Source organism: Malaclemys terrapin, chromosome 18 (genome assembly GCF_027887155.1).
Source record: "Malaclemys terrapin pileata isolate rMalTer1 chromosome 18, rMalTer1.hap1, whole genome shotgun sequence".
In the NCBI taxonomy this organism is placed as follows: domain Eukaryota; kingdom Metazoa; phylum Chordata; order Testudines; family Emydidae; genus Malaclemys; species Malaclemys terrapin.
In genome coordinates, this window is record NC_071522.1 from 3,340,382 (window position 1) to 3,354,876 (window position 14,495).

Sequence of the window (14,495 nt, forward strand, 5' to 3'; positions counted from 1 at the left end):
CTTAACCTGTTGTCCAAACAGCTCAGAGGCTTAAAAGTTATTTTGGATCTGTACATCCTGCTGGTTTGACTGCGTTCCAAAGAGTTCAGAGGTAATAAAGATAAGCTTTATCGACCCTTTATCCACAGAGAAAAACCCGTGCAGGCTGGATCAGTCACAAAGGTAAACAACAAACAAGGCGATGTGTGAAGGAAGAGATGGTTAAAAACAAGAACAGAAGGAAGCAGAAAAGCCTCTTATTCTGGGAAGAATGTGCTTTATCCCCGTCAAGACACAACGAACCCGAGACAGAGCTCTACGTTCTCAGCAGCACAACTGGCGCAAGACTACGTCACTGATTACATGCCGAACAGCCAGACCTACTCTTGGAGGAGAGGCAGAAATTCAAAGCAAACAGGGAGCGATTTCATCAAAGGAAAGAGTGGGAGGTTGGGAAGGATTCCCAGCATGACACATTCCTTAATGATTAGATTGGGTTTACAGTTGGGACGGGTTGATTTGAATGAATTTCAATGGTTGTTGCAGAGCTTTTGGAGATTTTTCCCTAAATATAGTTTTATCAATATACGTCTTTGTACTAGCAGGAAATAACTCAGCGGCCAAGTTGAAATGTAGTGCCTGCAGGAGGTGAGATTCAGAACAGATTCAGGAATAGAATTAGAATATTCCTGAGCCAGAGGGCATTGGTGGCAACTGAGCAGGGGCGGGGGACAGTAGTTAATAATCAACAGTTATTAAGTTATCAGTGGAATTCCACTAAAATAACTTTACTCAGTTTACAATGAGATTTTTTTCCCTCCTCTTCACTTTTAAGATTGAGAAAGAAATCAACAGTTCTGACATCTATCAAGTAACATCTAACTCTTCCAAGCCCAGTTATGGCCCATGGAGGACAGGGAGCCCTGGAGTAAAAATGAATGATTCTCTCAACCTACAGAAAAGCAGTGAGACTCTTACCAGAGGAGCTGAGCGAATAATTGATTTTTAAGTTTGAGGAACAAGCCCCCACCCAAAATTTGGTTCAGTTCAAGCCAAAACTGATTTTTGTTGTTTTTTCTTGCCGAAACAAAAATGCCAAAAAAATTTAGGTTGAACAAAATGTTTCATTTACCCTCCTTTTTTTTTTTTGGTTTTTCATTTTGTGTCATTTTTTAATATTTGTCACCCCTTTTTAATTAGCTAAATTTCCAAACGAGGTGCCCCTTCAAAACAAAAAGTAAAAACAAACTGTTTTGACGTTTTTAAATTTTCTCCATTGTTTTTCAGCTGAGACTATTCACAAAATTCAATCCCAACTTGCGAACAGTTTCGATGACCCCCCACCCAAAATGCATTTTCACCAAATTTACTATTCGTCAAAAACATTTCACCCCACTCCACTTACCATGATACACTGGAAACCTCATTTTCAAAGCCAATGAGGCCTGAAAGATTCTGGTCAAACCCTGCCTTTCTGAAACCATAATCAGGTCAGAATGCAGCATCACAGTGTGACCGTAAAAGTGTGTTCTCCTGCATATGTTGCTTCTGTACTAGCACTGCCATGGATCAATGAGGGGTGGGGGCTGTGTGCCACTCAGTCCCTTGGCTGTGGGCATTGCTGGGTTATGGCTGACACATTTCCAGGCTCAGATCAAGGTATTGAAAGCCAGCCCCGGCCTCCTTTCCACAGGCATCTTGGCAGTAATGGGACTCTGAGCATGACCTTCCAGGTGCCAGTTATTTTGCGTGGATACATTTATAGGTTCCTTTCTCTTTCCCTCTTTTACAACCACGTGTCCCTCTGGCTTGGACAGAGAGGGCAACCAGAAGAAGCTGCTGTGCTCACAACAGCATAAAGGCATCAGGAGATGTGAAGCTCTGGAAGGGTGATTTGGAAAGAAAGTTTTGGTTTCACTGAAGTCATATCTCCTTACACCTGGTCTGAACCTGGCCTTAAGACTCTGGAGAGACCTCCCAGGTCCCTGGATGTCCAGTCCATCCTTGCTTAGAATGCTTTACAACACGAGCTCAGACCATGGCTGGGAGACACTGGGGAACCTGAAGAGCCCCGGGGAAACCCCCCAAATAGGCTGCTTGTACATTCAATTCCACCATCTGCTAAAAATTTAGCTACATTTCCACAAGAAACGCCTGCTGGTCAAACAGAAAAAGACATAAGGCAGCAGAGGGAAAAAAGCAAACTATAAAGTACTTGAGAGTGCCCTCTAGGAAGGGATGAGGAGCAGAGCAGAAAGTACTTACGCCAGCAGGAGATCATCAGGAACTGCAACAAAAAGACAAAGACATTTCATTTTGCTAAACATTTTGCAAAAGATCCTTTGAAATCAGAGACAGAAAGAGGCCCCGTGGGCTCCACTTTGTCCATCCCCATAGGTCATGCAGGGTTGTCCCCTACAGTGATCAATCCAACCTCCCTAACCACAGAGAGACATAGGAAGCAGTGCAGTGGTTTGTTAGGGGAGAGAATTCACAATACATGACCGCAGTGGTGATGGCATCAGAATCCCAGGCAGATGCTGATAGTGAAGAATGACCCTCCTACCTCTTAAAGCACAACAGGTAGCCCCTGTTTGCTCAGATTAAAAACACATGGACAGTGCATTGGGGGGAACTCTGTTTGGGGGGTGCAAAAACCAGTGTCCATTTTTGCTGACTCCTGGGCTCAGCAATAGGGGATGCTGGGCTGGAATGGTTTCAGACGAGTCATCCACGGATCCTCATGAGATGGAGGGGCCAACAGTCAAGTTCCTAGGTTCTAGCTGCTGCGCAAGACTACACCAGATTTGAAAACAATGAGGTGTCTTTTCGTTTCAGCAGAAGCATCCTTTGCTATTTCAGTCCCGGGTCCCTCACACACAGTTCTGCAGGTGTCCCTTAATCTTGATCTGCAACATTCCCCATTATTCCAGTCCTGGCCCCTCTCCAGCATCAGATCTCACCCCAGATATGCACCCCTGAGCAGAAGCCAGTCACAGTATGCTGGGCTCTCCCCAGTTAATATAGTCACAAGAGTCTCCCAATGCCTTTGAAACATTTCTTTTTAAATCAACCTAACAACCAATTGCCACTCCTTATGTAGCTTACACATATAAACAAAACTGTGCATGTTCAATATGACTTCTTATATGTAGGACCTACATTAAGTGCAGACATTTTTAAAAATGATTCAGAGCTGCAGTGATGAATTTTAAAGAGTAATATGGAGTCACAAATACATGTACTTTTCTAATATCCTACATCTAAAAATTGTAAGAAACGCCTGAAGGTTTTAACAACTTGCACTTCACATTACCAGGCTGATTCCCTTGCAAGTTTACCTTGGAATCAAACTGTCACTTGATAAATTTGTGGCATATAAATTCTAGTCTTTTAACAGTGCTTTTCCTTTCCCAGCACAGTCTCGGACATCTCCCATGTTTTGTAGCTTTTGATTTTGAGCATAGAAAAATGTCTCTTTTTAACAGGGGTACTTGTTAAAGTGAGTAATTACATTAAAAAAAATCCTCAACCTGTTTTACTTAACAGTTTAGCCCCGATCCTGCAATCTTATCCTTTAGTTACCTCCAATGGGATTCAGGGTGGGTGTGGGGGTCTACCCACGTGGATGTCACTCAGGGATTGGGACTTTAGATCATTACAACTGTAAATATTCTAACAGTCTAATGTATTCTCCACGGCTGATGTTAGCTGACTTTTCCAACCTTACTCAATTTGGATAATGAAACTAGACTGGTTGGTTTCATTTTCTGGTTCTCAGGTCCCAGTACAATATTACCAGCATTCCAAGGGAATATTAAAAAGCCCTTCTTGATTTTTTTTTTTTTTTGTTGGTTTCACATTACCTTTGTACAAAATCCTTTATAAAATGGAACAAAATCAAACCTAGATTGTGGACCTAAACTAACCTGACAATACCCATAATGCACATACACTGAGCTCCAGGAAAATCGGTTCAGTCACTGGGGCAGTTTCGATGCTAACTAGCCATCCAGTGCCATTCCTTTAAATGGGACGGTCAAATGGGCTTCCCTGTATTTCTGTTTCCTTTGGTTCTGGCTTAGGCAGAACATATTCTTTAAATAGACACTCCATTTCTGCAGGCGCCACTTGGTCTATTTGCCATCTAAACACACACCACAGGACTCTTTCAACGTGGGTTACAGAAATATCTCAGTAACGCAGCGTGCAGCGAATAGCAATTGTTCCATACTAGCTGCTCTAATTGGCCAGGACCTAACTGTTGGCTTGGGCTGCTTACTGCCCTCTGAACAAGAAGCCCATCATGATCAGTAGTATAGCGCCCTCTGCTGGTTAACTGGAACAACATTTCTGTATAGGTTGTTTTGTCACTGGCTTTGAAGTTAGTAAGACTGTGAGTACACAGAAATACTATGGCAATAGCCATGAACATGAATTCTGGGTAATGATATGCAAATTAGCATCCCCATTCAAGAGTTCTATCTCCAGCACTGTCACCACAAGTAACTGACACTGAAGCTAACAGTGCAGCCATAAATAAGGATTTCAACCTCTTAAAGCCTCAGAAAGTTGGCCTAGCAGAGGTGAAACTGGAAGTATGGACGACCCACATGCAGTAAAGTCTCGAAGGCATAGAACGAAAAAGCTTCACAATACTGGCTGTACAATGCTGCTGAAATGAGATGCTTACAAGTAACTACGAGACAGCCTCCATTTTCAAAAGTGACTATGGATTTTGGGTGCCCCAATTTCGGGGCATCCCATTTGGGTCCCTTTAAAAGAGCCCCATTTTCAAAGGGCAAGAGCTCAGCATTTTCCGAAGCTCAAGCCCCTTTATGTTCTTTGAAGGCCACATATTCCTTAGGGCCTCAGAAGATCTGAGCAAGGTTATGCTGAAAGCTATGACGTTATTGGTATTTATAAACCACCATGGGTAGCCATGTCTCTTTACAGACAGACTATGGCACCACGGGGCAGGAGTGTTTTTTTTCACATGGGATCTCAAAGCTTTTCAGCGTCTTATCCAGGCTATGACTGCACCACAAACACCCCGGTATGACTGTGTTTTTCTCCACATACCATGCGAAGTCTCCTGGAAAGCCTTTTTTATCTCTTTCAAAAGCTCCTCTGCCACTGCCGGCAAAGTGGCCTCCATCGTCCTCAACACTCAACCGAACCCTGTAATCAAAACAGCAGAGGGCAGGGAGAAGTTGGGAAATCAATAGTCATCACAGAAACAGTAACTAGAGACAGTTTATTAGGATGAAGGATGATGTCAACCCCCAGATAAGGCAAAGGGAAGGGAACTGATTATTTATCAGCACTTCTTATACGGTAAAAGCTGTTTTATCCAGCACTTCACCAACCGGAAAGTTCTATAACCTGTCTTTCCTGATCTTCATTGAAATTCTGGTTTATAATCCAATTGGTGCAGGGCCGACAGGAGGTTGGGGCATGGGAGGGGTTTCAGGGCAAGGGGTTGGGGCGTGGGAGGGGGTGTCAGATCCGGGCGGCGCTCACCTCAGGTGGCTCCCTGCAAGCGGTGACTTGTCTCGGTTGCTCCCAGGCAGAGGCTGGACTGCTGAACTTTTCCACTGGGAGGTGGGGGAATCAAACAAAGGATTCCTGCCTTATGGAAATCCTATATAAGATGGGGGAGGAAAACAGTCAAGGTCTTCAGTTCCTTTCTCCTCCGCCTTCCCGCCCAAAGAGATACTTGAAAATGCCTGGAAACAAAAGGACTGGAACTGATGGGGGAAAGACCTGCTTGACCCAGGCTGGAAAGATATCTGGCCTGTGAAGGACTCTACCTAAGACAGTATCTAAGGCGAGGAATTACTATTTGTAACCAATTTCTTTAGTGAATCAAGCTTAGTTTGCATGCTTTGTTTTATTTGCTTGGTAATCTGCTTTGTTCTGTTTGCTACCTCTTTGCCACTTAAAAGTCACATTTTGTAGTTAATAAACTTATTTCTTGTTTATAATATAACCCAGTTTTATGTAATTTCTAACTGGGAGGGCAAGAAGTTGTGTATATCTTCCTCCACACCGAGGGAGGGGGCGAATTTCATAAAACCTTTGGGTCTGTACTCCTTAAAGGGAGTGGGCACCAGAGTGCTGGGGCAAGCTCCTAAGGCTGAATCTTTCCAGAGCGGATTTCTGTCTCTCTGTGCAGCCGGGCATGACCCTGCCTGTGTACGTGGCTGGAAGAGGCTTATGAGCCTAGCCCAGCAAGAGCAGGTAAAGGGGACCCAGGCTGGCAGAACAGGCTGACTCACTGGCATCCCAGCACATCAAGTGGCATTCGGGGCGGGGGGAGGAGCAAACTGTCACAGCAGTAACTAGACTTTTGGTGTCCAGTCAGTACATTTGATCGGACACTGCCAGGTCCCCTTTCCAACTAGCTTTCCAGTCAAAAAACAGGCACCTGGCACCCCTAAATGGCAGCCAGACACAGAAGCCAAAACCCAGACTGGTTGCAACACTATCAGAGACAGCCTAATTTGTCAAGTGATTCCACCTTAGAAACCGAGGAGCAAGGGACTGGAGAATTAGGGCTTCACAGGACAAACTCTCCAGCCTCAGCTCTCAATTATCATTACTTGGTTATCAGGGGGGAGGGATAGCTCAGTGGTTTGAGCATTGGCCTGCTAAACCCAGGGTTGTGAGTTCAATCCTTGAGGGGGCCACTTGGGGATCTGGGGCAAAATCATTACTTGGTCCTGCTAGTGAAGGCAGGGGGTGGACTCAATGACCTTTCAAGGTCCCTTCCAGTTCTAGGAAATGGGATATCTCCATTAATTTAAAATCATTAGTAACAGCCAGGAAGTGTCCACAAAAGGGCCTTCACACATCCCATCCACCCAAAACACTGTCTCTTTTGGCACAGCAAGTGCATTGCTCCTCTACACCTTACATGAGCTCGCCCTGATGTGCTTATGAGGGGGCAGGCAGAAACATCTGCTCAATTCAAGATGGATCAAGGCATGCTGGGACATACCTCTCTCCAGGGCCACACAGCATGCTGGGATATTAGGGTTGCCAATTTGGTTGGATGTCTGCCTGGAGGTTCCATCACATGACATAATCTTTAATTAAAGATTAATCTTTAATTCCTGGAGACTCCGGGACAATCCTGGAGGGCTGGCAGCCCCATGGGACATGCCTCTCTGTGGGGCCACATGGCATGCTGGGATATGCCTCTCTTCTGTGGGGGCCACACAGCATGCTGGGATGGGACATGCCACTCTGCTGGGCCGCAGGGCATGCTGGGATGCGACATACCTCTCTGCTGGGCCTCAGGGCATGCTGGGACATGGCTCCCTGTGAGGGCCGCACGGCATGCTGGGACGGGCTATGTCACTGCAGGGCCGCACGGCATGCTGGGAGGGGCGTGTCACTGCTGGGCCGCAGGGCATGCTGGGACATGGCGCCCTGTGAGGGCCGCAAGGCAGGGTGGGACATACCTCTCCGCGGGGCCGCAGGGCATGCTGGGAGGGGATATGTCACTGCGGGGCCGCAGGGCATGCTGGGAGGGGACGTACCTGCCTGCGGGGCCCCCGCACCACTGCCAATCCCCTGTTTGGGGCCTGGCTCGGGCCCAACCCCCAGCGCTGCGCCCCCCACCCCCGCTGAACGGGTCACATGACCTTGAAACGTCACTTCCCCTTGGCCCCCTTCCTGGTCACATGAACTCACTACTTCCGCCGTGGGGGGGAAATTCCGGGCAGGTCACATGACCAGAGCCCGCCACTTCGGCTTTAGTCGCTCTTCCCCCGGCCCGGGACCGAGCGCCGGGCATGTTGGCGGCGCTGCGCAGGGGGCCGGGGCTGCTGGCGGCCGCGGGGAGACGCTGCTCCGGGGCGCGCCTACCGGCCCGGTGGGACAAGGCCCCGGGCAGGCGCGGGGCCGCCTGGAGAGCGGGGTCCCTGCGGGGTCCCAGCCCCGGGGGCGTCCTGGCCGCCCTGGCGGGTGAGAGCAACGGGAGTCGGTGATTGGGCGTTGCTGGGGGTCAGGGGTCAGTTATTGGGCGTTGCTGGGAGGGTCGGGGGCTGAGGGGGGCTGTTATTGGGGGTTGCTGGGGGCTGAGAGGTTATTGGGGGCCTGGATGGCACAGGAGCTATTGGGGGGCTGGTAGGTGGGGGCCTGGCAGTGGGGGGTTATTGATAGGGGCTGGGAGTGGTAGGTGGGGGTCTGGGGGGACCTGGCAGACAGAGGGGGCTGTTGGAGGAGACTGGTAAGTGAGGAGATTATTGGGAGTCAGGGTGGGGAGAGGCAGTGCCTGGCCTGTAGGTACAGGAGGGGAGGGCAGAGTGGGAGGGGAGCTGATATGGAACTTGGGCTGGGAGCAGGAAGGTGGGGAAGGGGGAAGGTGTGAGATGGAAGGCTCAGGGGTGAAGGTGATGGGGCCAGGGTACTGTGGGGTATGGGATACATCCTTGCATGTGAGTGCAGTGGAAATTGGGGGGGGGGGGGGGCTGTTACAAGTAACAGTGGGGTGGAAGTGGCACTGGGTGGGTGACTCCAAGCAGTGGAGCCAAACCTGCTGTTTGAAGGGATTCCCAAGTCCATGCTCCCCCTGGCAGAGAAGGACAAAACCCTCTCAGCTGTCACCACAGCCGAGATCCAAATTCATCCAGTCAAATGTTTCTCTTCCCAGCTTTCTCCTTGTTCTCTAAAAATGCTGAGGAAGAGGAAGAGACAAAGGAAGGGGACAGTGCTGGGACTGAAGACACCATTATATTCCTTTTGAAGAAAGCCAAGGTAAGCTCACAAGGCCCTAGATTACTATTAGTTGCATTTGCACAGCCCCAAGAGCTCTAGTCACAGACCAGGACCCCCAACTTTTTACCCACGTAGCTTTCTTATTAAATACACTAACTTCAGTGAAATAAGCATACTGGTTTGGTGAGGAATTGCTGGGCACTTCTACTGCGAGAGCCTACTGGGAGGCCTTTTGTGAGATGAACTCAGCACTCTCAGCTATGCATCCTATTAATGAGCCAGTCCAGACACTTGGAGGCATGGATGGGGGGAGGGAGCCCAAGTATCAGCTAGCACTGAGGAGTCCATAAGGAGGGCAGAGATGAACTGCTCTTCCCATGACATTGATCAGAGCAGCATCTGGCAGTTTATGCTGTTCTGTCTCTTCTCTTGTGAGCAGCATTGGCACAGATGTGTTCACCTGCACAGTGACACCCTTGCTTGGCCTGCCGGTACACTGGGATCAGCATTCCCACATGCTGGGATCTCTAATCATCGTAGATTTTCCCTTCTCTCCGCTTCCAGCTCAGCATCATGAAGGGGGAGCTTGAGGAAGCAGAGCGGATTCTGCACGAAGCCGTCCGACTCTCCCATCAGTCGGACAACAAGAAAGCCATCATCTATACCTATGACCTGGTAATACTCCCAGGAAAGCTGTGTGTGAGACAGGGGTCCTCACCGCTGCCATGGATGTGGTCTCGGTCTCTCTGTCCCAAACATGGGCTCAAATCTCTGAGCTTGTTACATTTATGATTGGGATTGTATGACATGGCTGACTGGGGTAGCTGGGGCCTGGACTCTCTTGCAGTCTTGTTTTTATATTCCTATTACTTCCCTTGCCCTCCACTGGGCAGTAATTTCAGCAGCTGGTAACATGTTTTTGCTGGGTGGAAGTTGCAGGTAAAAAGAGGGGGAAACTTTTTTGTGCAAAGCTAGCCTAAGGTCAGCAATAGCCTCACGTGGTGAAGCTTTGGCATCCCTGAGCGCTTTCTCCTTCTCTTCTAGATGGCAAACCTTGCGTTCCTGAGGGGTCAGCTGGACAGCGTGAGTAAAGTCCTATCACTTGAGTCTGTGAAGAGCCCTGTACTGTGTCTGAGATCTTCAGAGGGCTACCTACAATGTTAAGTATTATGGCTCACAGCTGGGTTATGCTAAACAATTCTGCTAAGGCCAGTTTCAGGCATAGATGCCCTACCTAGCACCAGCTAAACCTGGGCGCTGGCTCTTTAATATACTTCCACTTTTGTTTCAGGCAGAGAAGCTCTTCAAAGCAGCAATGAGCTTCTTGCTGGCTGGGGACATGAAGCAGGTAAGGGCTTCTCTGCACAGGCTTCCTGCTGGGCGTGAGGTCCCCACAGCTGCTGTAGCATTCCTTACACTACCTCTTGCTTGGGGGAAGATGTGGCCTTGCACCATTCCCTACAGCGCCTCCTACGGGGAACTGCTGGTACTGGAGTGGCAGTGAGCTTCCCTGCCATTCATGCAGTATCTCCTGGAGGTAGCTGTTCATTTACACCACGTATAGGGTATTATCTTGGCCTGCGTCTGGTCTCTGAGGAAGCAGTGGTTCTGCTGTAAGGATCAAAGAGAGGAGTGATTGTGGCTGCCCCCTCTAATGTGCCTTTGACTTCCTCTCCCTCCTGACAGGATGACAATGCCATCATTGAAATGTCTGTCAAGCTGGCCAGTATCTATGCTGCTCAGAACCAGTGAGTACCAGGGTGAGGCTGGAGTGCAGATGATTGTTAGCTCCAGGATACCAGTGGTGATTTTGGGCCAGGGGAAGCTCTTACTTCTGATCTGGGGAGGAGAAAAGGTCCTGTGTGGAGGGGTGGAGGCGTTCCACTAGCTTGGGGGTGGGAGCTTCCCCATCCTATAGGGTATTCTCCACATGGAGACCTCAGTCAGTGACTTTCATGAGCTTCCTGTGTGTGAGAGTCACATACGTGGCACCTGTAGGCCACCTGTGTCCCAGCAGCAGGGCAAGGCCCAGCTGCTCTGTAGCATGCTCTCAAGCTAGGTCCTCTGCCACTTTAGATGGAAATAGCTGCAAACAGCTGTAGGGACAAGTCCCATTGATCTTACAGAGAAAACCCACGGAACAGCTGAACGCCTTTGGACTCAATTTCAGTGTTTACAAATGTAGTTGGTGACTGGCTGGCTTCTCAGCGTGGTAGGCGAGTGCTCTGTCTGTAGGCCAGGGGCAGCAGCAGGGCACACTCCATCCCCTGTGTCCCGTGGGCAAGAGGGGGAGGCTACTTCTCTAGAGCTGCCAGAACTCTGGGCCTGTTTGCTTAGGTGACCAAGAACCAAGCCAACAGATTGGGAGGGGAAGGAAGGGTCCCAGCAGGAAGCAACTGACCCTCAGGGTAACCGTAATGTGGCTTGTCTCCCAGGAATGCCCAGTGTGGGGTGGTAGTGAGCTAACGCTGCTGGTGTGGGATAAATGGCCGGGCTTTGCTGAGCTCTGACTTTTGCCCTTTGCTGTGCAGACACAAGCTGGCTGTTGCTGGCTATGAGTTCTGCATCCTGACCCTGGATGAGAAGATAGCCAAATACAAGGACTTGCCTGAGGATGTCCTCCCAGGTAGGAAGCTCCTGGGCTCTTGCTGTCATCAGTGTAGCTTTCTGCCTCTCTAGGGACCTTCCCATGTTGCCATTGATATCTCTCCTGCCTCTTACAGCCCCTTCCTCCCATTCTCTCACTGGCTTCTTCTCTCATGAGCTGCAGTCAAGCTCTGTGTCCTTCCCTTCCCTGCCCCATCTTACATATCTTTGTTTCCTTCACCACCCTGTCACCTGTGCACTCCCACCCCCACTGTCCAACCTTCTCCTTCATTCTCCCTGTGTCTGCTCTGGCTCTAACACTTCACACTGGCTCCGTGCCCATGGAGCCCTTAATCTATCTTACTGCCCAGCTGTCCTGCCATTTGTCACAGCCATACCTGCTGCCTCTGCCTCACCCTCTGCATTTGCCATTAAGTAAGGTGAGGCAGGGCAGAGATCTTCTCAGGAGCGCGAGGGTGCTGCTCTGGCAATATTACTCAGTGCTGATCCTTTGACAATGCTTGGACAGGTGTTGGTAAAAATCCCCTCCGGGGGCTTCTCTAGTGTCCATTCCTGAGAGAAGTGGGCAGCGCTTTGACCCATCTCTTTTCCTGCTCACAGCAGAGGAAAGAGCCAACACGTATCTCCTGCTTGGTCTGTGCCTCGACTCATATGGTCGCTACCTCCTGGCCAACAAACAGCTGCCTGGGGCCCAAAGAATGTATGAGAGGGCGCTGCAGATCTCCAAGGAGGTCCAGGGAGACACCCATCCCCAGGTGAGCAGGGACTGATGGCTGGACTCACAAGAAGCACTGGGGGCTCAGCATGGCACATGCTGGAGCAGCAGCTGTGAGCTCATGCCCCTGCAGGGGGTCGAGAGTAAACATGTGCCAGTGCCCTGGCAGGGGAGGACTGAGCTAGATCTGTCCTGGTCTGCCAGCACTGAGACCTATTGCGCTGACCCATTCATCTATGGGGCGATGGTATGAGCCCTCCTCCTTTGTGCTGCTTGGGCACTGGTGGGCCTGGGCCAGGGCCAGCTAAGCTGGATATTCAGCCTGCCATAGCTGTAGGTCAAGACAGGCCCCCGTATCTGCAGTGAGATTGGTGAAGTTCTAAAAGCAAAACTCCTCCTCCTCCTCCCCCAGCTCTAAGACTTCCTCTCCCTGTCCTGGTGCAGACTGTGGTACTGATGAATGACTTGGCAACTGTGCTGGATGCCCAGGGCCTCTATGAGGAGGCATATACACATGTGAAGAGGGCATCTGAATTGGCAAAGCAGACTGAGCACCCCGAGGAGCACATGGTGCTGAATAACCTTGCAGGAATTCTGATGCACAAAGGTAAGTATTGACACCCAGCCCAAGCAGCTTAAACAGGAAAGGCGATTTCTTTGCTTATAACTCTCCTGATTGCAGTAAGAGGGTGGGGGGAGGAGAGAGAGAGGGAGCAAGGCTTGTGCTGTGGCAATGAACAAGGGACAGGGACTTCAGCGCTCCTGTAGCACTGCTCTCCTTCCCACTCAGTATAATAGCCCTGGCTTGTCTTAAGCAACATTTTATGCTGTTTTCAAATTTTAACCTGGCAAGTGAAGATGCCTGTACTGATTGCTTTGTAGTGGGGTATGGGGGGGAGATGGTGCCTTGGGGGCAGGTGATTTTAAATTGAGGAGTTGAATTCTTACCCACCACTCCTTGACAGCCACTAACTGCCTCACTCACCCCACTCTGTTGGGCATTGGCTGTAGTGGTGGTTGCCCGAGAACGCTGCAGCGCTCATGTCCCATCCCTGAGATCTCAAGCTAGGGGTAGCTGTGTTGGGCTGGCTGCCGCTAGTGTTCCATCCCTCATACAGTTGGTTCCATGGGCTGAAGACTCTGCAACCATAGAGCAAGATTCATATCTAACCCTTACATTCTAGAGCCCAGACATGGCTGCTGCCCTACTCTGCACACAAGGGGAGTAGCTCTGACTAGCAAAGCATGAACAGCCCTTGGTGAAGCTTGTCTTTTACTGCTGCAGTACAGAAGGCAATGCTGCTGCCAATGAAGAGTGAATTGGGGGCTTCTAGGCTGGCAGGGACTCTCCCCACCTCCTCCATCCTCAGATCCTGCCTGAGACAGGCTAGTTGAGGTGCTGGTCCTGTTAGTGAGAGCTGCTCATGTACAAAAAGAATGATGAGGGAAGGGAATGGGACAGAGCTGGCTTTTATTTTCTAGAGGGAGAACAATTCCTTTTCAACCATGAACTAAACCCCCGTCCTTCCTGGTTTGTGCCTGACTGTTCCAAGCAGTACTTTAAGTGTAATCACTCAGCTTAGGATGGGGGCAGGGGTGGGTGTAACATTCACTTTGCTTTCTTCCTCCGTTGAATGCAGAAGACTTTCTGCAAGCAAAAGAGGTGTACAGAAAAGCCCTGAAACAGGCAGAGCTGAAAGGAGACACCGCATCCATGCAGCACATACAGGAGGAACTAGCGGAGCTGGCCAGGCGGAGAAAGCACTCAAACTGAACATGTGATGCACAAATGAGGGAGGCTTGAAGTATCTTGGACTGAATAAACTGCTGAAGGCAAGGTGGTGGATTATACAAAGCACAGGAAGGCTGGGACCTGTCTTGCCATTTTCAGTGGGAACTAAAGTAGCTAATTCCAGGTTCAGTACTAAGTACAAGGAAGGAGGTACTGGTCTTGCCAAACTCAAAATAAAGCTTTGATTTGAATTGCTGGGGACTGAAGGCTCATTAGTCCATGAACAGAGTGCACTGAATTGTATTTGAATTACCAAGTGTAAAAGTGCTTTGCTTTAATCTGAGGTCTCTCACTACTAGGGGAAGTGGATTCAGTGGGTGTGTTGACCAGTGCTCAGAATGATGTGCCTTTTAAAAATTACAAGTCATGAGAGCTCCTACTGAATGCCTCAACAAAAACAGTAAAATCATCATTAGTGCTTTCTCACTTTCCCTTTACCCTGCTAGAGCACTACTAGTGCCCAGCACAGCAGAACTATTTACATGGAAGGAAGGAGGGTAGAGGGTGGTAGTAAAAAGCAGTTTCATTTAGCTGTTAACGGAGAAGAGAAAAAAAAAAACAGGCTTGGCCTGTATTAATGGTTCTTTCTTCCAACTGCAGGGAAAAAATGCATTTAAGGCATTTCAGCTAGACTGCGGGGAGAGGCAATGGTATAGAAAGATTATCAAGTGGGTA

General features: G+C 49.3%; 2 protein-coding genes across 9 annotated transcripts in view; one reads left to right on the forward strand and one right to left on the reverse strand.

Moving 5' to 3' along the window:
- The window catches only part of ZSWIM7 (zinc finger SWIM-type containing 7), a 30,210-nt gene extending 22,606 nt beyond the window's left edge, over window positions 1-7,604 (reverse strand). For 3 of the 7 annotated variants that reach the window (XR_008442750.1, XM_054008781.1, XM_054008780.1), the window contains exons 1-4: window positions 7,267-7,407; window positions 5,503-5,623; window positions 5,062-5,160; window positions 2,245-2,266 (exon numbers count right to left, since the gene is read on the reverse strand). Coding sequence is in view for 6 of the 7 variants with exons in the window: in XM_054008781.1 (XP_053864756.1) it covers window positions 2,245-2,266; window positions 5,062-5,137 (98 nt within the window). In the remaining variant the exon portion in view is untranslated. Of the gene's footprint in view, window positions 1-2,244; window positions 2,267-5,061; window positions 5,161-5,502; window positions 5,624-6,982; window positions 7,161-7,266; window positions 7,408-7,448; window positions 7,472-7,526 lie in introns of those variants that run through there. The other 4 variants (XM_054008778.1, XM_054008779.1, XM_054008776.1 and 1 more) reach the window with 4 other exon arrangements.
- A 92-nt stretch (window positions 7,605-7,696) lies between these two features.
- TTC19 (tetratricopeptide repeat domain 19) lies at window positions 7,697-14,011 on the forward strand. 2 transcript variants are annotated; one of them, XM_054008773.1, is made up of 10 exons: window positions 7,697-7,953; window positions 8,642-8,745; window positions 9,271-9,381; window positions 9,751-9,789; window positions 9,998-10,054; window positions 10,393-10,454; window positions 11,238-11,332; window positions 11,914-12,068; window positions 12,473-12,635; window positions 13,669-14,011. In XM_054008773.1, the coding sequence occupies exons 1-10, from the start codon at window positions 7,782-7,784 to the stop codon at window positions 13,800-13,802; spliced, it is 1,092 nt and encodes a 363-aa protein (XP_053864748.1). In that variant the 5' UTR covers window positions 7,697-7,781; the 3' UTR covers window positions 13,803-14,011. The 2 variants fall into 2 exon arrangements, with proteins under 2 accessions (XP_053864748.1, XP_053864749.1); XM_054008774.1 differs by having other exon boundaries at window positions 11,917-12,068.
- The last annotated feature ends 484 nt before the right edge of the window (window positions 14,012-14,495 follow it).

What these genes read in the sequence shown, in the direction of transcription:
- TTC19 (XM_054008773.1), top strand. Translation starts at nt 7,782, where the DNA reads ATGTTGGCGGCGCTGCGCAGGGGGCCGGGGCTGCTGGCGGCCGCGGGG. An exon ending in TGAGGGGTCAGCTGGACAGC is followed by an intron (nt 9,790 to 9,997) that starts GTGAGTAAAGTC and finishes CTTTTGTTTCAG; the next exon opens with GCAGAGAAGCTCTTCAAAGC. An exon ending in AGGAATTCTGATGCACAAAG is followed by an intron (nt 12,636 to 13,668) that starts GTAAGTATTGAC and finishes CGTTGAATGCAG; the next exon opens with AAGACTTTCTGCAAGCAAAA.